This window comes from Styela clava, chromosome 6 (assembly GCF_964204865.1).
Source record: "Styela clava chromosome 6, kaStyClav1.hap1.2, whole genome shotgun sequence".
Taxonomy (NCBI): Eukaryota; Metazoa; Chordata; class Ascidiacea; order Stolidobranchia; family Styelidae; genus Styela; species Styela clava.
In genome coordinates, this window is record NC_135255.1 from 19,244,827 (window position 1) to 19,271,674 (window position 26,848).

General features: G+C 36.8%; 1 protein-coding gene and 1 pseudogene across 2 annotated transcripts; both read left to right on the forward strand.

The window, feature by feature from the left end:
• Positions 1-5,545: 5,545 nt before the first annotated feature.
• LOC120328511 (uncharacterized) lies at positions 5,546-12,377 on the forward strand. Its single transcript, XM_039395025.2, has 3 exons — positions 5,546-6,537; positions 8,083-8,234; positions 9,870-12,377. Exons 1-3 carry the CDS (start codon positions 6,523-6,525, stop codon positions 10,102-10,104), a joined length of 402 nt encoding a protein of 133 aa, XP_039250959.2. The 5' UTR covers positions 5,546-6,522; the 3' UTR covers positions 10,105-12,377.
• A 6,011-nt stretch (positions 12,378-18,388) lies between these two features.
• On the forward strand, positions 18,389-24,408 carry LOC120331044 (uncharacterized; annotated as a pseudogene). The gene is made up of 2 exons (XR_013476683.1): positions 18,389-18,847; positions 19,125-24,408. The product of XR_013476683.1 is annotated as an uncharacterized LOC120331044 (transcript).
• The last annotated feature ends 2,440 nt before the right edge of the window (positions 24,409-26,848 follow it).

Sequence of the window (26,848 nt, forward strand, 5' to 3'; positions counted from 1 at the left end):
CATATTTTTTAACAATATGACGAGTAAAATCATTGCTTTAAGAGGGGTAAAAGAGGAAGTGCATGTTGTTTGTGACAAAAAAGAAAACAATAAAGAAAAAAGGCGATGAACAGGGGTTTTTCATGACGGTTAGTCATGGGGATTGAATTTCTATAAACAGATTTTACCCTTAATTGAAGTTATTTGAAGCTAGGCACGTCTGCTCTGTATATGTTTAGTACGTAAGTCAAGTTATTTGATATGCCACAGACCGCAGTAAAACCAAGCAATTTGTGATAACTAGGAAATGCAACTCAATGTATCTATTTGTTTATACAGCTGCAGTCAACCGATGATTGCTGTGGCGTTTTAAATCAGACACCAATCATTGCTGTGCTGTAGATGCAGTGTGTTAATTCTTTCAACTTAATTCATTTAACTGGGGGCACATTATCTCTGGATGTCCAAAATAGAATGAACATCAAACTGATTTATAATAAATGTTCAATATTCAAAATTATTGAATTTAAGAGTAAATGAAATTACCATATCAAGTAATTGGGACCAAATAAATGCCTACATTTGTAAAAAACCATTGTAATAATATTACCTTTTTTTGACCGGAGATTATTTAATTAAAATGTGAATGGCTGGTTTCAGTGCTTCAAATTAAAAACGCCTCGCAATCCTAAGCCATCCCTACTCCACGCTTGATTCAAATATAAAACCCTATAATATCCTTTACCTTTTCTATTTCACAATTTGTCAATCATGATTTTGTAAAACCAACAACTTAACTCAGCCCAACCCAACAAGACTACATAGCTTATAAAAATATGAAATTATTTGGCAAGGGTTTGCACTCCGATACCAATGAAAAAGTGCCAATGTGCCGATTTTTTCAAACTGCCGATATTCCAACAATATGAAAAAGCCACCAATGCACGTGAAATGCTTTTGTATGTTTGATCCTGATTCTTGAAGTTTGGATGGAAATCTTCCCACTTTGGTTTATGACACTAGTGGGCGTATGAATTATATATCTGTGCAGTATGTCTCATCGCAAGGTCAAAGACCTCAATTAAAAATCCCATGGCCACCACTTCACCCAGTTTGTAAAAAATTGGGTAAGCAATGCTGATCTCAGAAAGACAGACACTTCAAAATAATAGGAACCCCTTATGCATCAATGTCTGCTTGTATAAAGCCTTGTTCAGAGTGAAGATATGTCAAACATTTATACAAAAGTTATCACACCCTGGGTGAGATGGTGGAAACAGGATTTGAAGTATATAATATTGTGACTCACCGTATGTACCATTGCACTAATTGGCAACCGGACGAGAGGCCGTGAGTTGCATATATCATTGGGTCGTCTTCTTGACTTTCTTTTCCCCCCTGGATATGTTAAATTAACATGTTCTGTTGATAGTTCATAAAAAAGCTACCGGTACATGTTTGTTATGTCATACATTTATTGATGGATTTAAGTCCATGCAGTGCTTATCACACAGGTGTAGGTTTAAGATATAAATTATGGTTATGTACACAGGGAGACGTGCCCATTAACTTGAACTGTATACATTAGGATATTAGTTCAATGAAAATAACAAAGACATACTGAGAACATCGAAACTCGATGTGAAACTCGTTACGACATGGGGCAAATATTTTCAGATTGCACAATATTTCTTTTTTTGTTCATTGGCTGTGTAATTTAACTATATCAAGAGATGTATTGAGGCAAACTATATCCTTTGTTTAATGTAACCTGTGTCACAAGGATGCTTAAATAAGATTAAGCTAAGGGGAGGCCAAAATTGAATATTCTAATATTGTGAATGAATTTTATATTAATATTTCTGATATGGAATGCCAAATTTATTTTAAATTTGTCCATGTTCAAGAAAGAAGTAGATTTATGCAATTAAATAAAGGGATTTGTCGCAAAGATATCATAGTTTTCCTAATACGACCTCGTGTTTTAGAAATTTTATGTAGGCAGGTATTAGATCTCAGCTATGACACCTACATAATGTATATGAATCGCCAGTTGCATGAAATAGAGTTCCGATTCACATAGTAGCTTGTTGTGGCAATAACTTAATTTCTGCCATGATGATGCCAAGTGTCAATGCAGCTTTTACTTACCGTTAATCTAATTTATTGTTGTTTATCAAATCTGCTGTAACACGACTTGCGAAAACAAAAGCTAGCTGACTTGTGACTCAGCTTAGGAACTAGATTTTCAAATTTGATCGGCCATGGACTTGACTCTAAATTGGATTTCCTGCGACTTGTAAGTCAGGTCGAGTTACCAAGTTGTAATATTGTCACAGAACAGCTGTTGGGTTTGGGTACAGGAAAGCAACATATCCGAGGACTTTGTTATGAACCTCACTCAATATATCTGCCAATAAATACTATTTCAAGTCAGATTAGCATTGTATTAATAGACTCAATATTTGCAGTTATCAAATGTTACCGGAGAATTTTTAGTCCGACCAACCCAATGTTAAATAATTATATCACAAATACTTCATGTAAAAATTCTAAATTATTTTTAAAATCTACAATGTAAAATATTGAGATCACTTAATATTGAATTTATTAAAATATGTGACTAGATTTGTTTACGCTTTGTTCTAAAATAAATTATGAAGTAGACACAAAAACAACACGAATTTGTAAAATTAATAAATCAATAATAGATACACAACATACTTGCAGTTTTTAGTGAATTAACATCTGTAGTATTTACCTAAAGCCATCATGGAAAGAGGAGACATCTATAGAGTAATTGACAAGTTCAGTAAAGAACAATGGAGAGAATTCACTCGGCTGAAACTCAATTTGGATGAGCATAAGATGGATGAACTCGAGAATAGATGGAGAGATGACTTCCAACAACAAAAGTTCAAGACAGTTATAGAATGGCAAGATCAAACTGATAGAAGAGAAAACTTAATGCAACTTCTGATGTCATGGAAAAGAGAATTTTTTTGTGGTGAGCAGGAAGAGATGAATCAAATACGAGATGAACAAGCAATCCGAGTAGTGCAACCAGCTGCTGATCTTGACAACCTTGCAGTTCGTGGATACGGAATATATACCGACAGGTATGAACTCACAGCAAAAAAGGGTCTCGTTCTGATTATAAGCAATTCGTTTACTTCATTTGCTGAAGAACACCATAGAACACCTGCTTGCTGTAGAGATGCGGAACTTATGGAAAAATTGTGGAAAGATACTTTGAGATGCACACTGCTAGATGATAGGTCTCACCGTGACAAAAGTGCACAAGAAATGAGAGATCTGCTCAGGAGGCTTGGTAACTCACCTGGGTATGATTACGTGGTGGTAGTGATAAGCACGCATGGGGGGATGGTTAAATCAACTGGGAAGAAAAAAAAAGATCAAACATCTGGGAATTATGAGGAAGTTCTGCTGGGAAACGATGGTGAACCTATCCGAGCAAAAGAAATACAAACATTTTTTGACAACAAGGCTGCCACAAATCTACAAGATAAACCAAAGCTTTTCATCCTTCAATATTGCCGAGGAGACGAAGTAGATCGAGGTGTGTACCGGCAAAGAGATGTAACTGGTGATGCCATGCCGGTTCTTGATCTAATGGATCCACTGATGCCAACAAAAAGTGACGTCGTCACAGCTTATCCATCGCATGAAAACTATGCGGCATTTAAAGATGAGAATGGATCATGGTTTATTCAGTCCGTTTTTCATGTCTTCATGGATCACTACCGCCTGAGGCATGTCACAGATATGCTCACAAAAGGTAATCATGTAATGATGAATAGGAGAGGTGTAGTAGGCATGAACGACTGCAAGTCAATGAGCATCTACGAGTCCAGTCTCACCAAGGATTTTTACTTGGTAAAACCATCATTTCATGGTGGCCAGGTTAAACATGTGGTGGAATCCAAGCCTGAGGGCAAAGAAAAGACCATGACCATTGTATGTGATGTAGTTAGTCCATTGATACAATAAAGTCAAGAAAATGGACCATCACTACAGCAGTGATAGACTGCAGTGCAAATCAGAATTTTGTAATTAGTATATGACAAAATAAAAATTTAACAGAATATGTTTTTTGCCATAATTCTATCTCTAAAAGTTTTTATCATTAGGGCTACCCAGTATTACATATACACTTATGTAAAGATAGCTCTGTGCCTTGAAATTTGGTTTCCACGATGCCCTATAATGCATATAATAACATTATTTGATTTACTTTAGAATGTAGTGTGCTTACATTCAATGTGTGACATTAATTATAACGTAGCAATAAAAACTAATCAAGGTTATTAAACATTGTCTTAAGTTGCTAGAAGTTGGGATAAGGATATACAGGATCAAAGAAATCTTGTTTAAGCCCTAAGTTTTCCAAATTGTGCACCAGGTTAAGGTTAGGTCATAATTTTATTTCGATTTTCCTTTTTTTAGTCCTATTACAAGTTCGGGGACTGTGTGTGTTAGCCAAGTGAATATACCCGTGCCCATAGGTTTCAGTCACTTTACACAACTTGATGTAAAGTAGGCAAACAAAATAAGTTACCTCCGTATTGGTACACATACTTCTGGAGCGCTCAATTTATTACATCTTGGGTAGGATGGTGAGCATAGAATTGAACTTCAGTTGACAGAGAGTGCTTAGTACACAAAAAATGGACATTTCAATGGAGGTTCAAGATTCCATGAATACCCAAACTTTAGGGCTCACGACCATTGTTCACTCCAAGGACATAATGAGTGCCAAGGTGCCTTGCAGTTGAAAAAAAAGTGTTAAGGTGTCCTGGCCGATTTAAAAAGGGAAAAATGAAAAAAAAATGTGATTTCGCAGTCTCCAAAAATAACTGCAAAGGTGTCTCGCAGTTTTCGAAAAAAAAAGTGCAGCAATAGTGAACACTTCTCACGACCCCTTTTAATATATTAGAATTTTTTGCTACCCATGTTTACATTTAATTTATTGTGTCTTACAATCAAAGCAGGCATTGTTATGCAAGCACAGCGCTTCTCGGGTCTTACGATCAAAGTAGGCATTGTTATGCAAGCACAGCGCTTCTCGGGTCTTGCGATTAAAGTGGGCATTGTTATGCAATGTGCGCCTCTTCTTTGATCCCATTGATTTCTTTTGAAATCGTGAGATTTAATTTTTGCATCGGTTTCAACAATTGTGTTTCGAATCTTAAAGTCTAAATGAGTATACTTGATATTGTACTTTGTCAAATTGGTATAATCTTTGCGACCCCTAAAATTGCGCACTCCTGCAAGGTCGCGACCCCCAGTTTGGGAAGCCCTGTGGTATTCAATTATGAAGTTTTATCCCACCCTATACTCATAATATCTACTTATACCAGTGACGACTTGAAGAGAGCCTCATTCGACCGAAAGGTGTAAAAAAATCTATGAAAAAACAGCTACTGTGGATAAAAACTTTTGAATTTCAGACAATATAGGATATTTCATTGTTTATTTTCAAATTATGTATAAAAACTTAGCATATAAAGCAAATAATACATTCCCGCCAAAAGACTCAAATCAGCCTTTGTCTCGTGATAGCGGGTTCAGACCTTTTGCGACGCACAGTTTTTTACTACAATGAACAGTGCAGAAATGATTTCAACAAATCAAGTAAGAAAATACCAAAAATTGGCAAACTGTGATATTTTAAAAATATAGCTTTAGAGGTTTAGGTATGGAAGAGCAGCAGACCGGAAAACCCATGCACCTGGAACAATGAAGCAAGCTATTTTATATTCCCTGCCTTCAACTGGTAACAGGATGAGAGAATGTGGCCTGCCATATTATTGATCCATCATACAATAATATATTTTGATGGGGTCACATTTTCGTGAGTTCTATTGTTATGTGAATAAAAGTTTATCATGACACAAGCAAATAGTATGATTCCCGCCAAAAAACTTGAACCGGCATTTGTCTTGTGATATTGGGTTACGGACCATTTGCGACACAAAGCTTTTGTTTACAATGAACCGCGCAGAAATGTTTTTAACAAGTCGGATAAGGAAAAATCAAGAATTGGCAAAAGGCAACAGACCGGAAAACCCATGCAACTGGAACAATACAGCAAGCTATTTTATATTCCCAGCCTTCGGCTGGTAACAGGATAAAAGAATGTGGCCTGCCATATTATTGAGCCATCTCATCAGCTTTCTTTTACCATATTATAAATATAAAATCCTATTCCAACACTATTATAACTGTATATGTTAGTGACGTCATTCAAGACCGGTACACACATGATTAAGCCGTCTTATCAGCTTCCCTCTCCCCCCCTATAACAAAAAATAAAAAAATTCGATCATATATTTTGATGGGGTCACATTTTCGTGAATTGTTCGTGAATATTTGTAAATGCTAAATGCCTTGAAATGTGAATAAAAGTTTAGCATGATGGGGGCATATAGTACGGTTCCCGCCAAAAGACTCGAACCAGCCTTTGTCTCGTGATGTGCGATTGAGACGCCCACATACTCGTCTACAGTGAACCGTGCAGAAATGAATTTAAGTCAGGTGAGAAAAATTGGCAAAATGTGATATTTTGGCAATATAGCTGTGAAGGTTTAGGTATAGAAAAGCAACCGAGCCGAAAAACTCATGTACCTGCAACAATAAAGCTTTTATATGCACCCTCTGGAATGTTTACGCTCTAAAAAGCCGTAATTCTCATATGATTAAGCCATCCCATCAAATTCATATCCCTAGATCTTCCTATGATTGAAATTTAGGAACACCTCAGTTAATAAATGTTGATATTGACGTAATCAAAAATTTTACTCGTCACACGAGGAATATTTATGGGAAAATATGATGCAAGTATTGGGGTTTTATGTGTAACATATAAGATCTAAAATGTTTCAGATATTTTTGGAATTTGATATTTATCCCTGGAAGAGGAAAACATGGGTTAGTCATATCCCAAACCATGTTCTTTTGTCCAGTTGTCTGTAAATCACCAGTATGAGAATAGTGTTGACTGTCTTTTTGATTAAGATACATGATTTTAATGGTTAGTCGTGGGGAATGGGGACTATCGGTTACATGAATATGCGGCGGTGTGGCTCATCGTGCTGAGCGTTAGGAATACACTCGCCACCGCACCTCTGATTACTCTGCGTGGGTTCGCAGGTTCGTATCCCATGCGAGGATAGTTATGTGCGAGAGGATTGCTGGACTCCTCGTCGCCGTTGGGTGGTTCACGTAATCGCTGGTCGCTTACGGCTTCCTCCACCATCAAGTCCATGCTTTCGAAAACAAGTAACTAACTAAATCGATACCCAACATGGAATGGTAACCGCATGAGAAGCCGTGGTTCGCCATATGGTTAAGTCGTCTTATCGGCTTTCCTCTGCCCCGGGATAAATATGTAAATCCTATCCTATATAATGGCAAAGATTTCAGCAATCCTCTCTCACATAATTATCTTCTATGGCAGAGGTTTCCTAACTTTCCAATACCTTTAAATCGAATTACCTGAATTACCAAAAGCTTGATTACTTCTTCCATGAAATACAGTAGGCTTATGATTATCAATTTTACTTTGACCAAAAATGGCAATAATACTACTCAGCATTTTAGCCCACAAATTGTATGGTGAAGTATCGTTATTAGGTCCCTACGAAGTGTGTGACTAACCGAATATATGTGAGCATTGAATGTCCAGCTTTTCTGCAGACTGGTCAAAAGTGAAGGCATTACAAAAGAAATTGTTAAAACAGTGAATGTCTGGTTTATCCCCCCCCCAAAAAAAAATTGACAAATTACCCCTTCAGTCTGGGGACCACTGCCCTATGGTATTCGAACACACGCAGGGTAGTCAGACATTCAATGGTAATTGTATCCCTAACAATGCGACACTAAGCCGGAAAATTACTAAAAAATAATATTAGTTAGGGGACCCCAACTCGCTACTTACAAGGTACATGGTCTAAAACAGTGGTTCCTAAACTTTTTTCAATATAATTATGCCTTCCTTTGATCAGGAGTCGCTTCTAATTATTGTAAATTAAAAACAAAACGACACCGCACCAGGTTTCAACTCTAATTTTTCTAATTCAGAATCAATGCTATGAAGAGCATCAGCAGCAAGGATGCCCAGAAAATTACTATATTTACCAGAATCTAACTTGTTGCGAATGCCCACAAGGCCTGATTTCACTCAATATTAGCGACATGTACTGTTATGAAAAGGAAAAAGCTGAATTCATTGGGTAAGCCAGTGGTTTCAAACAAACCTTTTTCATTTAATTCCTCTCTTTTCCTATTTTGGAACACTTTTTATTCTGCCTCATTATGCATGAAAGTACTTTATTTATATAATCTTTGATGGATCTTCAGCTGGTGTTATGTGCAAGCCACACCCCCATTTTTGAAGCAATAATCAGTTATAGGATTTTAAATATCAAAAGTACATATTTTCCTCTTTTTTTCAAACCTGCTTCTTTTTCAAGCTGGGGCTTACTATAATGACTTGCTAGAAGGTATTATTTTCCTTTTTCACCCCAAACCATGCCCTGGAGGAGTAGTGACTGATAATTGAAAATCTAATACTAAAAGAACAAAGAATATTTTCGGTTCGGCATTGCTTGGCTCTGAGATCTGTAACTCGGCAACATATTTAAATTGACATACTTAACATGGACTGGTAATCAGATCAGGCTATAATTTTATTTCGATTTTCCTTATTTTATTTCCATTACGAGTTCGGAACTGTCTGTGTTAGCCAAGTGAAAATCCCCCCTGCCCACAACCTGATGTGAAACTGGCGAACAAAATTAGTCACCTCCATATTGGTACACACACTTCTGGAGCGTCATCTTATCTGCTTTCCTCCTCAATGTATAATAAATATGACAATCTTATTATAAATAGAACTAAGATGGCCATATCCTGATAACCTACAATTCCAGTTTCAAAACAAGGCCACAGGCACCTACGCCCACAACTGCATCCAGGGTGCAATAATTTAGGTAATAATAATTCGAACTGAAAACATTACAGTCTATCAGTCAAAATTACCAGATCATTGCGCATCGGCGCGGCGGTGTGGCTCAACAGGCTAAGCGTTAGGAATACGCTCGCCACCGCACCTCTAATTACTCTGCATGGGTTCGCAGGTTCGAATCCCATGCAGGGATGGTTATGTGCGAAAGGATTGCTGGACTCCTCGCCGTCGTTGGGTGGTTCACGTAATCGCTGGTCGGTTACGGCTTCCTCAACCACCAAGTCCATGCTTCCGAAAACAAACAATATAACTAATCCCATACCCGACTTGGAATGGTAACCGGACGAGAGGCCGTGGTTCGCCATATGCATAAGCTGTCTTATCGGCTTTCCTCTCCCCCGGGATAAATATGTAAATCCTATCCTATCGTTAGATATCCGTAGCTCCTCATAGAAAGTCGTTTTCAGATCGAAAGGCGCGAATAATATTTTAGTTACAGAAAATTTAAAATTGATTGAGCCATTAAGTGTAGGAAAAGTGTTTTTTTTAGTCCATCAAAACAGTCACCTCAACAAAAAGACAACTACATTTAGAAAATCACATGTATAATTGTGTCAAATACAATTTCACATGTTTACAATGTCCGAGCAGCAAAACGGAGGGAACTAAATTTGTTCTCCTACTTTACATCAAATTGTGTAAAGAAACTGAAACTTATGGGCAGAGTTGTATATTTACTTTGCTAACACAAACAGTCCTCGAACTCACAATAGAAGCGAAAAAGAAAAATCTGAATAAAACTATGGCCTAAACTAACCTGGTACACACACTACGGGAGCACCATACCAAAAATTCTAACCTAAATATATTACGCTTTAACTAACATGTACAATTTTTCTAGTCGAAAACTCCAAGCTGGACCCAGAGAATATGAAGGTTCAGTGCAAAGTGAATACCAAGATGGACTCACCTTTTTAATCATTCTCGTTGCTGCCATTTTCATCTTGTACGGATTCTTCAACTATTTCTTGCCTCATGGAGAACATGCCATGATTCAGATTTGTCATTGTTTCACGATTTTTCGAAAGCTGTGGAGAATGTGCATTCACCACCCCATTGATGATTCAATCCCATGACATTTGTAGTTGCAGACGACTATCTGTAATAAAGTTTAAAAAAATAAGAACAAATATAACATAACAATGTAGTTTTTTTCGGTACTTGTGTAGCATGCAAACCAAGATGGTGGACACCGTAACGTAGTATGTGTATCAGGTTAGGGCTAGGCCATAATTTTATTCCAATTTCCCTTATTCTAGTTCTATTACGAGTTTGGGGACTACCCAAGTGACTCCCGTAGTATTTGTACCTGAAATTATGGCCTAACCCTAACCTGATATACATACTACATTCCGGTATCCGCCCTTTTGGTTCACATACTTCGGGCGCACCCTTTTTTCTTGCCAATATTTTATATGAATGAATCTCTCGTTTTGGGTCTGTATCAGATGGAGCTGGAGCTATCAAAAATTGTAGTGGCTTCAGCTCTTGACCATCTAACGCTGACATTGACAAATTACGGCCCCTGGGCCAAGAATCTGGCACACCTGATACTGCCACAACCAAGGTAAAACCAAATTCCAATGTTTCAGCTAAAAAATAGCTCAATGAATTTGTTAATGTTGCGGTTAAATTTGGTTTTAGCTCGAGGTTTATTGTTTTCCACTTTTGTAACACTGTAAATATTGTTCATAAAATGTACCTTTTCACGTCACACTTCCATGACCCACCAGTCTACATGGACAAAATTTTTGCCCATGGTTCAAAAACCTTGCCTAGCCCCGATCAAACGGTTTGAATATACAGTGGCTATGAAGCCACTGTGATTTTAAACCGCGACCCAGCCCTGGCCAGTACGCGCCAATTGCAATGATCAGGGATGTCCAAAACAAATAGAATATTTCAATACATTCGAGATTGAGGTACTCCTGTAGTATGTGATCCAAGATTTTGGACACCGGACTGTGTAGCAGGTTAGGCCATAAATTCAGTCCAATTTTCCTTATTTTCCAAGTGACTGTAGTATTTGTACCTGAAATTATGGCCTAACCCTGACCTGGTACACATACTACATTCCGGTGTCTGTCATTTTGGTCCACATACTTCAGGAGTACCAAAATTGGTTATATTCGATTCAGTAAATTGTTGATTTCAGGAATGTAGAATATTTTGATTTGAAATATTTTTATTAAATATTTATTTTCTATCATAGACAAAAAATTAGTTAATCGGCAAAACCATTCGTTACTCACCGCCAATAACAGTATTTCTATATTTAAATTACTCAATCTTTTTAACTAGATATTAGAACCTTGGGTGTCAATGCTTGATAACCAGATTTGGTTCCCTGCGGCTTCACTTCCAAAGTAAAATTGCCTCTTTTTTTAAATATTGTATGTGATTTTTTTTTTACTGGTTGGATAAAAAAAACTTGACTTATTAACTTCTGACAGAATAAAATAGAGATTACTAAATAAAACAATGTTCATGCCAGTTATTCTGCATAACCAAGTTTACAATTGTCTCAAATATATTCTCTTCTGGAACAGAATATATTCGATGTCTCATATTCAAAAAGATTTTGAAGCTTCAGGCTTGTATATATTTTCATGGAATCATAGTGTTCCCCCAGTAATTTTTTTTTTGTTTAGTTTTTCTTGGTTTGCGAATATTACCCCCACTTACTGAATGAGCCTATGTGATTTTAAAAATTTGTTTTATTGTCTGTAAAGTTTAATTCTGTGTATGATTTTAAATTGTTACTTTAAAGAAATATTTTTGATGGGGAGCTTTTTTACTGTGTGGGATTTTGTTGAAAACCCCGGGATTATTTTCGCTTGATAATGTAGCCTATATAGGTATTAAATGACTATATTGTGCATTCCAGAACCTTGCATCACACTTTTTTACAAATACTGTAATGTTTTATTAAAGTTATACAAGGGGTGTCCTAAACAAAAAATTCACTATTCTTAATATATTTTGAAATAATATTTTGAATAGGCTACAAAATATCTGAATTGGGCCATATTTTAAAAACACATATAAATTTGAAGGAATATTTCATAAATTCATGGAATTTAACTTTGATAATCCAGAATAGTTGACCGATTTTCAATTTTTATAAGTTTATTTTTGTCTGATTTTCATACGTTGGAATGTCAATTCTTCGAATGGCGTTGTCATAAATTATTTTTAAAGTGAAGAATTCACTATACCACCAATTTGAAATTCGAATATTCGATTTGTTTAAGACATCTATGGTTGAGACAAGTTAGTTAGCCAGTCATTTGTTCCAGATGCATGGTGGAGGAAATTCAAAATGAACAATATACAAAGTCGCACAAGTTCTCGCCTGGTGATAACTTAAAAACATATACAACCAACGATGTATTACCGTCGATGTAGCTCTGTGTGAGAGATATCTACCTCACAGACGCTGGAAGCAACGATCGTCTACATTTACAATACTGTAATTTTATCACTTCTATTGTTAAGGTCTCGTAACAATTACCTTTTGCGATTGCATAACTTACGACTTTATCTCATATATGAAGGGTTATGTAACAGTGGATATACGTTAAATGCATATATTTTAGACTTTTTATATCGCTGCGGACCCCTGTGTAGTTGTCACGGGCCCCACTTGGGGAAACTCTGCAATAAAGGAAGCGAGTATGGCGGTCATGAAATCAAAGTTGATGAAAGCATTAGAGCAAATATTAATCACACAGTAGGAAAAAAATCTTTCAAAAAAGTGAAAAAGCTGTGGAAAAGAATCACTTAAGCTAGGTGTAGTGAGAAGCAAAACCATGGAATGATTGATAAATATTTACAAGGAATGAATGAATAATTCTTGTTGGGCATGGAAGAGCAGTAATTGTTTTCATGGTAACGAAATGTGTTCATTAGAACAGAATATATTCAACATCATCAGCACTTCGAAAAAAAAAGTTCTATTAGTGTGAGAAAGACTCATCGACCTTAGGGATCCTCCAAAACAGAAATTGCGGTTTCGATTCCTTCGCTCTGACTCAATAGCGACACCGTGTGTCCCATCACTAATTAAATATTACTAGCTAATTATACAACATGATTCATCCAAAATCAATAGGCTTCTGGTCCGAGATATAATGAATGTACATGCAAAATTTGTAGCAGATTCAACCTCGCTTTCGTGAGATATCGCGTATACGAAAGTGTCTAACAGACAAATACCTATCAAAATATTTACCGATGGAGATCGACAAGTAATAAACAAAAAAAACAGAACATTAATTTACATAAATTAAATCACATTTGTGAAAGTCTCAATTATCAGATTATTGTTTTTACTGGCCTTTTTCAACAACATTTAGCAAATCCGATTCCCTGTTACCGGTATAAGTCGGTGAGGATCCATCTGTTTCCTGCATCTGTTTATGGTAGGCTACTTTCGCTCGGTCCAATAACATAAACAGTAGGCTACGACTAGGATTTACACATTTATCCCAGGGGAGAAGAAAGCCATGACAGCTTAATCATATGGCGAACCATAGCCTCTCGTCCGGATACCAGTCCATGTGGGGTATGGGATTAGTTGACGGTTATTTGTTTTCGGAAGCATAAAAATTCACATTGGAAGACATTTTGGGTCTAGTATAGTTTAGTACTACAAGTACTTCCAGTGGGCGTAGCATAACGATTTTTGCATATGTTATTCCTAACCCTCACCTGACTATGGCATCCAAAAATTACGTCACTACGACGTCACCATCACGTCATAGGGATTGCCAAAGTATAATTACGATCGCCCGAAATGGCATCTGCGCCGCCGATAAGAACTTGCTAAAGCCGGCGATCTCTCTCCTATCGTGATCGCTGCGACGAGAAAACAAGAGAAATAGCTTGCTCGATTTCGGGTTATCGTCTGCGCGTTTTGGACGACCATCCGCATACTTCGGTGGGCCTTATTACGCCACTGCGACGTCGAAATGACGTAATTTTTCGGTGACGTAGTCAGGTGGGGGTTAGGATTGAGATATGCAAAAATTGTTGAGCCAGGCCAACTAGAAGTGTATGTGGTACTAAAACTATACCAGACCCGACATTTTTTTATTTTATATCAGAATTTACGGTAAGTTCAAATTTGAAGTGTTACCGGTATACTATGTTCCATAAGGCTCTGAATTGATGCCAAGAATAAAATTGAGGGCAGTAGCAGTATCAAACTATTAAGTGTTAAGAGGCTTGCATTCTGACAATCGAAGAACTCACCATATTAACGATGACATATTCCTGATGCGTGACGTTATCAGAGACTTTACGAATGCCGCATAGTTTGCAAAGATATTCGCAGATTGCCGCAAACAATAACACATTCCAACTGATTACTTTTTGACTCAATAGCGACTTCTAGCGATAGAAAAATATAATGACATTTTTACCTGAAACGTATGTATGTATGTTTATTTGCCTCAAAAATGTAACAGTATCTGCATAATAATTAAACAGTAAAACAGAAACGGGATACATGTTTAAGACCTTACTGGCTTAAGACACAGTTGTGCGACATGTACCCCTAACAATAATAACAGCAATTTAGGACTGCTGCGTTATACTAGGACAGGGATGGCCAATCTTTTCCACTGAATGGGTCAAAAATTATATTTTTATCGTGGAACAGAAGTGAGTGGGTCACAGATATTTCATGTCTGTATCTGTATCAGAAACTTCTGAAACAAATCTCATAAGCTGGTGTTGGTGTGGTTTTGGCTTCACTTTACTTTTTATATCACTCGATTTTATGAAATTAGAGTACGAAAACACGCATATGAATTACCAAAAATGTTTAGGATGATACGGCAAATTATTTTACGGTTCCAAAGAGTTTGGATGAAATCCCAATCTGATTTAGTTATATTGTTCGATCATCTTTCAACCACATTAAAGCACTTCTACACTGCCCCATTGTTATTTCAGATTTTTATTTCAAGTCTGAAAGATTTTGTTTTCTCAACGGCATTGTAGGCGAGAAACAATAAAATTCAGAGTAGCATCTAGTTTTCGTATAACCCCTAAAACAGTCTGCAGATGCACTTCCGAAGGAGACAAGGCGTTACGAGAAATGAACAGACCAATTGCATTGTTATGTCATAAACGATGTCAGGGCCAATAGCTGAATAAAGGTACACAGCGGTGCAGACATGCGTTCAAGATTGGGGGTTTTGAAAATTACCACACCGGCCCGGAAATTAACAATTTGAATGTGAGCGATGGCAGCCCTGAATGCCCAACTGACGGTACATTATATATATTAGTTTAGTTATTGTTATAGTAATTTAAGACCGGTTTTATCAATTTTTATTACTGATATCCCATTTTATTTTATTCGTGCGTTGGCGGGTCACGAATAAAACGCGGTGGGTCACTTTGGGACCCGCGGGTCAGTGGTTCGCCATCCCTGTACTAGGACAACAGACGTAAAATTGACTATACAAATAAAACTCTGGTAAAATACACAAGATAAAGAGGAATGGCACAACGGTGATATGTACAATAGTCAGTTTATGACACGTCCATATCCCAGGTTCCGGTGTGAAAATATGGAGATAGGGTGTATGGGTCGCTGAATTGTTTTTACAATAAGTCCCACGAAACACGTAAATATTTGTTAGGGATATAAACTTGTCAGAAACCAACGTTCGATGGGGCCACGACACGAAAAAAAAATTGTAAAAGATAAATGTAGAAAACCCTTTGTTTAAACTTGAGTTTTTAATCATAGTTTGCACTGGACCAAAGATATGGGAATAATAGAGAGTCTGGCATAAAATGAGGCCACTTTCATAAGCGCTATTGTGTGAAATTCATTGTCGCCATGTCTCAGCATGATAATTATAAATTTTTATTGAATGATCTAGTTTGCATTATTGACGATCCAGTGAAGGAAGTAAATAAACAATAAAACTAAGCGGGAAAGTGAGACAATAGATCCGTGGGGGACTCGAAACTTGTTTTCCGATCAATGGAGATTTGTTGCATGATGACATTGTTAATCGATTGTGGGTATTTTTCATCTCTGTAGTTCTTTTCTCATCTTCTATGTACCTTTTGTATCTGAAAAATAATTTCTAAAAAATAGGATGTCCTTAACTCACTAAATCTAATAGAATTCCAATAAATGTATCTTAAGCTTGGATCTAAATTCTAACGTCGTTTTCGAGCTTTTAATGCTATGGACCTTTCCCCGAGCATCGACTTCCTTGTTTATTCCGTGACGTTGGCCAATCACCAAGATGCCAAAATTGACGTAACAATGCCCCCTTTTCGCATCCGCTCCGACACTTTTCTCACTCAGACAGATTTTCAAGCGTGGTTGTAAACATGACCTCGTTTTCGCATTTTTGAACTCTATTCGTTAGTTTTCAGTTGTGTTTCGGAAACTTGAATAAAAATCAGATAATTCAATGATCACTCTGTCTTCTTAGGAGTTTTAATTTAATTGCAGTAATAAAAATTAGTGTAGAAATAGCTGTGATAGACTAGCCTGAAATTCTTTACCGGTACTTTTAAAAAACAGATTGTTGTGTGCGATGAATCCTAATGATGGTTTGAAACACATACCCCATTTTACAGGCGCCAACTCGCAAAAGCACTCCTAAAATAGCCCTGAAAATTCTGCAATGGTAAAGTATAGGAAGAATTTTCCGGGGGTCAAAGGTCGGGGAAAGGTCCATTAGGCAATGGGTTCCATACTTTAGGTCCAAAGAATGTGATCGATTCAATCAATCAATCATCATTTATTCGTCAACACAATTTAAATATGGTATGATATATGAAAAATTATTACAAATACAAGAGAGCTACGCACAATATATGGACACGTTAGACCAGAGCGAATCAGTCCTTACCGGTACCTTTGACGCTACCGGTACCCTCAAAAAAGTTCTGAATTTCCAGTAGCAAGAATTTTGCAGAATCAAAACGTACAGCCAGTCATGACATTGACTAAAATCCGTGTTCCCATGGATAAAAAATAATACAGCAAAATTTTAGACGAAATATCAAATTTCATAGAATTCACGCAAAATTTTGAAATAAATAAAAGTAATAGCATTCTAGCGAAAAAATTAATCTTTAACCACTGAAAATTTCAAAGCAATTGGTCCAGTATTCGAAGAGAAAAGCGACTTTTTAAAAACGTGTCAAAGAACAAGAACAACAACAACATAATATTGAAACGATCGTTATTTCCACTTCGTGTCCAGCAAGTGGAAACTAACTTAAATTGTGTGACAGGAGTCGCGAGGGACCTCAAGAGGTCTTCAGGCAGCGACACCTAAAACGCTTGTTGATTCAGGTTAATAGCTTAAAAAGTTAATGAAACACCAAAACATTTCAAAATAAATATTTTGAAGAAAAAAAGAATATTTTCAGAAAACAAAAAATACCAAATATCCATCATGAGTATTTAAAATAAAATAAAAACATAACATCCTGGTTACGAGCATGTTTTTTTATTATTTAAATCAGTGACCAAATTCATAAAAGATGAAATGCACTGTATGAATTAAACGGTTGCACGAAAAGACATAAAATATGGTATATATCGATGTGAAGTAAAAAAAATATAACGATTAACTATAATTCCCTTTAGACTGAATCTTTCAGTATCCCCTGACATGATGTACGCAAGGTCTTTAACCAAAATTTGGTTTTCAAAAATTACGACTCCACGCACATCTGATTCGTTCGCAGAGCTGCGCTTTGTTTGGCAGAGTAGAATACAACAATACAATAACCGTACGTTTTTGATACGCTGCGAGCAAAGTGACTATAACACTTTATAGTCAATTTGGCTGCGACAGAGTAAAGGGACAGGATTCGAATATTTAACCCAGCGGACAGGTAAGCCGATGACATGGCTTAATAATATAGACTTAATCAGCGGCGCGGCTCAACGGGCTAAGCGTTAGGAATACGCTCGCCACCGCACCTCTAATTACTCTGCCTGGGTTCGCAGGTTCGAATCCCATGCAGGGATGGGCTCTGGACTCCTCGCCGTCGTTGGGTGGTTCACGTAACCGCTGGTCGGTTACGGCTTCCTCCACCACCAAGTCCATGCTTCCGAAAACAAACAATACAGTAAAACTAATCCCATACCGGACTTAGAATGGTAACCGGACGAGAGGCCGTGGTTCGCCATATGGATAAGCCGTCTCCCCCGGGATAAATATGTAAATCCTATCCTGACCTATCCTAAGTACTCAGGTCAGTTGCAAAGAAGCGGAGTACCGGTAGTACCGTATAGGTATCGGTAGGTGATTTTTTGGTGATCAATTCAAAGAAAGGTAGTCATCAATGTATTTCTTTTTTAGTTCTCTTTCAAAACCATGATAGGATAATGATCTCATTTCACCCGATATATTATTCCATAACTTTACACCCACGTATTTGATGGAATTCTGCGTTCTACATGACGTGTCTCTTGGTACATGAAAGGAAGCTTGTGAAGCAGATCTTGTGTAATACGAATAAATATTAGTCTGCTTGGTGAAATATCCTACAAATGCGGTTGGAAGTTTGCCGTCAAAGTACAGGTGCATAAGTTTCAATATCTCAAATTTATGGACATGGCAAAGTTTCATTATTTTTAACCTGTGATACAATGGGTCAAGTCTGGATCGTAAAGGTGCATTGCCTATTGCTAGGATTGATTTATTTTGCAGTACCTCTAATCTGTGAAGGAGTGTGGAAGATGCGTTTCCCCAAGCTACGATACCATATTGAGGATATGATTGAAAGAGAGAAAAATAAACTAATCGCATAGCTGATGGGGTGAGGAACTTTTCAAGTTTGAATAATATACCTGCTGTTCTAGCAAGCTTGCCAGCAATGTAGTTAATATGAGCTGCCCATTTTAACTGGTTATCAATGTGTATACCCAAGTATTTGAATGAGTTTACATTCTCAAGTAATATACCATTAATAGTAATTTTAATCGAATGCACACTTCTTTCATTTTTTTTGGGATTAATTAGAAGTGATTTGGATTTTTCAATATTTATAGTTAGTTTGTTACTAGTCATCCACGTTGCAATTTTTTGCATTTCAGAGTTCATGTGTATTTGCAAGTCATTTGGCGAGACTGAACTTCCAAATAACCCGGTATCGTCAGCGAAGAGTTTGACCAATAATCTGGTGGCATGAGGAAGATCGTTGACGAATAATACGAACATTAATGGGCCAATTATTGTGCCCTGGGGAATTCCGCATTGTACGCATGCATCCGCATTCAAAGTTGATTTATAATCGTCACTTTGTACCCATTAAATTTTGTAACGTGGCGATCCCCCAATTTTTTCTGGTATTAGTTTGAGAAACAATTAATCATTTTGAATTTAGTGAAAATTCCTGACAAAAATAACCAAGTCATACCAAAGGTTTAACCGTTAGGTGGCGACGGCGTAAGGTTTAGTTCGTTTTCCTTGATTGGCCAGGTGCGGTATTTGTCAGTTACAGTCAGGTATCAGTCAGTTACGGTACCGGCACCGAAATTCAAGGCATGGTAGGTGTTTTTCTGATTTTTGTCTAATTCTTTAAAAATTTTGTTTTTGATATTAAATGCTTATAATGGATAAATTTAAAATATATGTTGAATGGTATAATGTTTTCAATGGTCACTGGATGTTATGTCATGGATACTTGGGTTATCATTACATGAATGTGGACACAATTTAAATTGGATTTCTGGACTAATATGGGTAAATGTATCTGGTTTGTTTAAAATTTATCATTATTTATCTATGTACTATATACTTATATGATCTATAATATCACTTAAATTACCTGGAAAATTGGGATTCATGCAACTAAATTTAAATAATATTTATAGATAAACCAAAACTGTCAATATCATAAATCCGAATTAGCAATGGATTTAAATTTGGCAAAAAAAAAAAAATCCAAGGCAAATCAAATAACCAATTAGCTACATTATTTTGGGAGAGTTTCAGATACCGGCATGACATAACGGTATCGTACTTCTGGAACCAGTCGGGCCTAAATTCCCGCGTGCAAATCAGAATTCCTGGCGTGCAAAACCACTTGCGCCCGCGTGCAACTGGCTTTGACTTTAGTAGCGTACTGTCAGACTGTTCAATAACTCCGCGTAAAATTATTGGATAAAAAATACGTTGAGTCAGAGCAAAAATGGACGTTTAACCTTTTACTCCCAAACTTTATTTCTATACTTTGTCATTAATTTTGAGAGTGTTTGTGCGACTTTGGATACAGGTACTGTTAAGTACATTCATGTAAAATTATTGAATAAAACTACGTTGAATCAGAGAAAAATGACGCCTGACCTTTGCCCCCAAACATCATTTCTATACATTGTCATTAATCTTGAAAGTGTTTGTGCAACTTTAGATACCATTACTGTTCGAAAAAAATACGTTGGATCAAAGCAAAAATGGTCATTTGACCTTTGACCCCCGAACATTATTTCTATACTTTGACATTACCTTCGGGAGTGTTTTTGCATAAAAATATTGGATAAACAATACGCCGAATCATAGCCTTAACTGACAAGCGTCTGCAAGGAGTCTGGTGATCTTTTCATCAATACCTATACTCACGGGATTCCTATCATTCAACATGATGCACCATACGGCCGAGCAATTATGAAATGTTTTTTTTTTTGATCAGGCCAAATCTTGCAAGCTAGTATGTAGTCAACAATTGTGAAGCTATAATTTGTTGGCATTGTAGGATACAAAGATTATACCGTTTTTCATTGGTGAGCAACTGCAAATTTTCAGCGTGCAAGATTGAATTCGCTCGCATGCGAGTTCAGGTTGTGCGTCATCTTGGTGAGCATGCTTCAGGAGGTCCCAAATTAGAATACCGTATATTCGTCCAAAAGTTATTGTAATGTTTTTTTCATTAAATACTTGTATAAACGGCCCACCAAAACATGATGTTCCCATGACATTGGCGCACACTACGCTCATTGAGACAATATCATAGCTACTGAAAATAAATAAATAACTAAACTGCATGACTCAAATATAAGACTCAATTTTTACGTCTTTGTTTGTTAGTAACTCTGTGCAGATTCTCGTGTGGTCGTCATAAATTCACAAGTGCGTTGTGTAATGATTGATTTTTTGATTCAGCGGCCCGCGAGTGTCACGCCTTGTGTTACCAGATATTCGGTGCTCCCGAAGTATGCGAACCAAGATGGCGGACATCGGACACAACATGGGTAACAGGTTAGGGTTAGGCGATAATTTTTTTCCAATTTTCCTTATTTTTGTCATATTATCAGTTTGAAGACTAGCCAAGAGCCTCCCGTAATATTTATACCTAAAATTATGGCCTAACCCTAACCTAGTACACATATTACATTCCGATGTCCGCCATCTTGGTTAGAGCCCCAGATATTCGAATATTAAACTGCTATTTTAATATTAGACTCCATATTCGAATATTTCGCCAGCACTAATGAGTAACCATGCAGTAAATACTTATTAACGTGATTGATTTTAGGCTAATAATCTTGCCTTTTATGTATTATATAAATTCTAACGAAATCAGGACTTGGTTAGTATTAAAGTTTGGTACAAACGTTTGCGGCCCGCAACGAATTTCCTTATGTGAAAGTGGCCCGCGAGAGCGTGAACTTTTAATCGTCTTTCATGCTGATTATGGAGTCTTATTCTTATAGTCAGAAAGATGAGCGATGTCAGGATGTCGAATAATGAGTCTTCTACCACAACTTGGAGCAACAAATGTATGTAGGGTGGTTTACGTAACCGCTGGTCGGTTACGGCTTCCTCCGCCATCGGGTCCATGCTTCCGAAAACAAATAACTGGCTCACCAATCCCATACCCGACTGGTAACCGGACGAGAGGCCGTGGTTCGTCATATGATTAAGTCGTCTTATCGGCTTTCCTCTCCCCCGGGATAAATATGTAAATCCCATCCTATAGCCCAGCACTGTTGATATATGTTTACTATGTTTTTATTACATTGATAAGTTTGTTTAATATTTGAAGGAAAATATCTAATATCTGTTAATTTTGTGTAAAATAGAAAATTAGTGACACAACAACGAAATATTTTTAATTGGGCGACATGGATATGGAGATCGGGGGAAGTACGTCGTTTTGCAGTGTGAATGATGTTAAAGAAAAGCATCATACTTGTGAAGTATGTGCAAAACATTTTGCAACACTTAGAAACTTGAAATACCACTTGAGAATCCATACAAACGAAAAGCCCTATGCTTGTCAAATATGTGGGAAAGACTTCCGAAATACAAGTAATTTGAAAATGCACATGCGAACGCATACTGGAGAAAAACCTCATGCTTGTGAAGTATGTGGGAAAGATTTTAAAAGATCAAATAGCCTGAAAAATCATATAAGAAGCCATGCCAAAGAAAAGCCTTATGCTTGTGAAATGTGTGGGAAAGATTTTGCATGGCCAAGTTATTTGAAACGTCACATACGAACCCATACTGGAAAACGACCTCATGCTTGTGAAATATGTGGGAAAGATTTTGCAGAGACAGGTGATTTGAAAATACACATACGAACGCATACTGGAGAAAAACCTCATGCTTGCGAAATATGTGGGAAAGATTTTGCATCGCCAAGTAATTTGAATCGTCACATACGAATCCATACTGGAAAAAGACCTCATGCTTGCGAAATATGTGGGAAAGATTTTGCATCGCCAAGTAATTTGAATCGTCACATACAAATCCATACTGGAAAAAGACCTCATGCTTGTGAAATATGCGGGAAAGATTTTGCAGACACAGGTGATTTGAAAAGGCACATACGAACGCATACTGGAGAAAAACCTCATGCTTGTGAATTATGTGGGAAAGATTTTGCAGAGACAGGTGATTTGAAAAGGCACATACGAACGCATACTGGAGAAAAACCTCATGCTTGTGAATTATGTGGGAAAGATTTTGCATCGCCAAGTAATTTGAATCGTCACATACGAATCCATACTGGAAAAAGACCTCATGCTTGTGAAATATGCGGGAAAGATTTTGCAGAGACAGGTGATTTGAAAAGGCACATACGAACGCATACTGGAGAAAAACCACATGCTTGTGGAATATGTGGGAAATATTTTGCGAGGATACATCATTTGAATCGCCACATAAGGACCCATACCAGATGCTTGTGAAAAATGTGGGAAAGGTTTTGCCAGGCAGAATCATTTGATAAAGCACATGCGAACGCATACTGGAGAAAAACCCCATGCTTGTGGAATATTAAGGAAAGATTTTGCATGACCAAGTAATTTAAAAGCTCACATGTGATGTCCTATTGAAAAAAAACCTTGTGCTTGCAAAATCTGTGAGAAAGATTTTACACAGCTGCTTCATTTGAAACGCCACTTGAGAATTCATATTGGAGAAATATGTGACAATTTAAAAACGTCGGTTTAACAATTCTTTTTTCTAGAAATAGCTAGATTGATATCAAAATCATCCTGAAAGCCCATTTTGTGTCTTAATATATGATTTACATAAATATCGGCCACTAGTTGGCCGATATATCGTCATCGGTGTCAAAAAGTGCTATCGGTCGAGCTCTACTTCTTACATTGTATGTTATACATTCTTTGTATCATCCAGATCAGGGCTGCTGAACTGGCGGGCCGCGTACAAACCCGGACCTTTTGGGTATTCAACTCGGATTGACCTCTTTAACTTTAGATATGTGAAGGTTTTCTTGACTTTTATTCATACTTTTAGAGGGTATTTTATCACTCTGTAACAGTATAACCTAAAAGTTAGAGACACCAAAATCTACTCAGTCGCACTGTGAAATATATGTTTTGAAAAGACCGTACCTCACTAATTTTGAAGGGTTGTATACGGACATTTGGAAAAAATAGTTGAGTCGCCCTGATCTAGATGCTTTCTTCGTCTTCAAAGCATGCTAATAATCAATTATGCCAATCCTCACTGGAAAAAAACGTATACTTGTGAAATATGTGGGAAAGATTTTGCATGGCCAAGTAATTTGAAACGTCACATACAAACCCATACTGGAAAAAGACCTCTTGCTTGTGAAATATGTGAGAAAGTTTTTACTCTGAGAAATCACATGGGAATGGTCTTAACAACCTCCCCACTACCCAGAGTGGTAAATAGTTAGCTTCTGGGGTACATTTTGCTAGAATTAGAGTTTAACAATAAATTTATTATATTCCAAGTCTATTTAGGGACATTTATATTTTTTTCGAAAAGCACTTGGAAAATGTATTTCTTTGGCTTTATGTTTTAGATGGCATAGTTTTTTGTGTACTTTTTGTAGTGAAGTTTTTGTTCTATGGATCCAATAATAAAATGAGTTTTGTGTAATCTGTCTTTCACCTAAAATACCAGTGGTTATCCAGGGTTCCTTTCTAGTTGGCGTTCTATTCTAGTTAATTTGCGAAGTGGCGCATGTCTATTGCATCTAATTGGGACTTTTAGAGGACAAATCATCGTTAGGAAGGTCATAACTATCAAACAATTAAAGTTCCTTCAGTATGCGTTTGCATGTGCTTCTTCAAGTGATTCAGCTTTGCAAAATCTTTCCCACATATTTCACAAGCATACTCCGGTATGAATTCTTCTGTGAGTTTTTAAAATCACATATTTCACAAGCATGCCGGAGCAAAACCATATGCTTGTGAAATATGTGGGAAAGATTTTGCAAAGCTGAATCACTTGAAGAAGCACATGCAAACGCATACTGGGGGAAAACCTCATGCTTGGGAAATATGTGAAAATTATTTTGAAAGAGCAGAATACCACATGTATTGAACGCGGTCCTAATGAAGTTTCCGTCACAGAGCTCAGGATATTTATTCTTTTTCAAGTGATGAACATGTGGGAAAAATTTTGCATGTGAACACATACTGGAAAAAATCTCTTGTGCTGAAAAATGTTGGAAAGAGTTTGCCAGGACAGGTAATTTAAAATACACATGCGAATGCATACTGGAGAAGAACCTCATGGTTGTAAAATATACGAAAAAGATTTTGCTAGATAAATTACTTAGAGACACATGAAGGTGTAAAACCTTTTTTTATTATTGATTCTGATCTGAGGTCTGATTCCATCAAGCATTGTTTTACCTTAGTTGTTATTTTACTAGAACAATATGAATTTTTCAGATAGAAACAGATGATAAGCAGATGTAACCTATTGATCATTTGAGTTTACTATTTTTCCATTAACTTGGTAATACTGCTCCAAAAGTAATGAAACATTTTTGCCCTGTTACATTGTATATTATCGTGTATGTGTTTTACATGTATAGTCCTCCCATTTTTAACTTTTTATATCATGTACCAGCAATGAATTCACTCTCATTATTTTATTTCAACCCTTCAACTTATGAAATATGTGGGAAAGATTTTGCATGGCCAAGTAATTTGGATTGTCACGTACGAACCCATACTGGAGAAAGACCTCATACTTGTGATACGCGTGGGAAAGGTTTTGCAAGGCTATCATTTGAAAAAGCACTTGCGAACGCATACTGGAGAAATCTGGCTTTATGTTTTACTCTGAGAAATCACATGCGAATACCAAATGCAGTACCAATAGATTATGTAGAAATTTTGCTACTGTCATGAATAACCACCCCAGAGTGCTGATTGGTTAGCTTCTGGGGTACATTTTTGCTAGAATTAGAGTTTTATATTCCAAGTCGAAGCATTTGGAAAAATGTATCTCTTTGGCTTTATGTTTTAGATGGCATAATTTGTTCGTGTACATTTTGTAGTAAAGGTTTTTGTTCTATGGAACCATTAATAAGATTTGTTTTGTGAAATCTGTCTCTCACTTTGGTTGATAGCAAAATAACAGTGGTTATCCAAGGTTCCTTTCTAGTTGGCGTTCTATTCTAGTCAATTTACGAAGTGGTGCATGTTCACTGCATAGACTGTGGACTTTGGTTAGGAAGGTCTCGAGCAAAGTCTGCGGCATCAAAATTTCTCATGTCACGTTTTAGTTAGTATTGGTTATGATGACGCATGTTTAATTTTAAATTGACCAAAAATTGGCTAGATTCAGATAATTTATTTTCGTCGTGCAAAAAACATTGTAAACACAAACAATAAAAAATCAAGGCAAAAGGAAAAAACAACAAACACACAATTTTTCCACTGCAATTAAAAAGGAACCGCAAAAGACAATCAAGTCATCGTGCCAGCGACACCATAGATGTCGAGGGTTGTGATCAGTAGTGGGATTCAGCCGGTTCGCACCGTTTATAAGATTAGCGAACCGGTTGACATTACTTAAAAAAAACATGACTTTTTGTAACAGAACCGGCTGAACAATATGACATTTGTGTGATGGAACCAGCTGACGAAAAATTTGAATCCCACCCAATTCGAATGGTAATTTTTCTCGTCGGGTGTGTAATCAGTGGAATTGCAGCATGGGACCTCAGCATGTCAAGAAAATCTTTGGTAAATTTGGAACTAAATAGGTTAATATTTATGTCAACTAATATTACATTCTTTTTATCAATGGACAAATTGCTAAGTTCATTCAAAAATCTGATTCACTGGAGCTTGGATGACGATATACATCTCCGACAATGATTGAAGAGAATTTTCCAGCTTTAATAGGTATTTTCTACCAACAGATCTTCTCAATAGGTGATACCCAACATATATTTATCGACCGGCAAAAGATTTTAATTTAAATATAAACCCACCCCTCCAGGAATAGTTGTTGTTGGTGTGTGGAAGAAATTGTAACCTTTAATATTCATGTTTACTGTGGTATCAGTTTAAAGTTT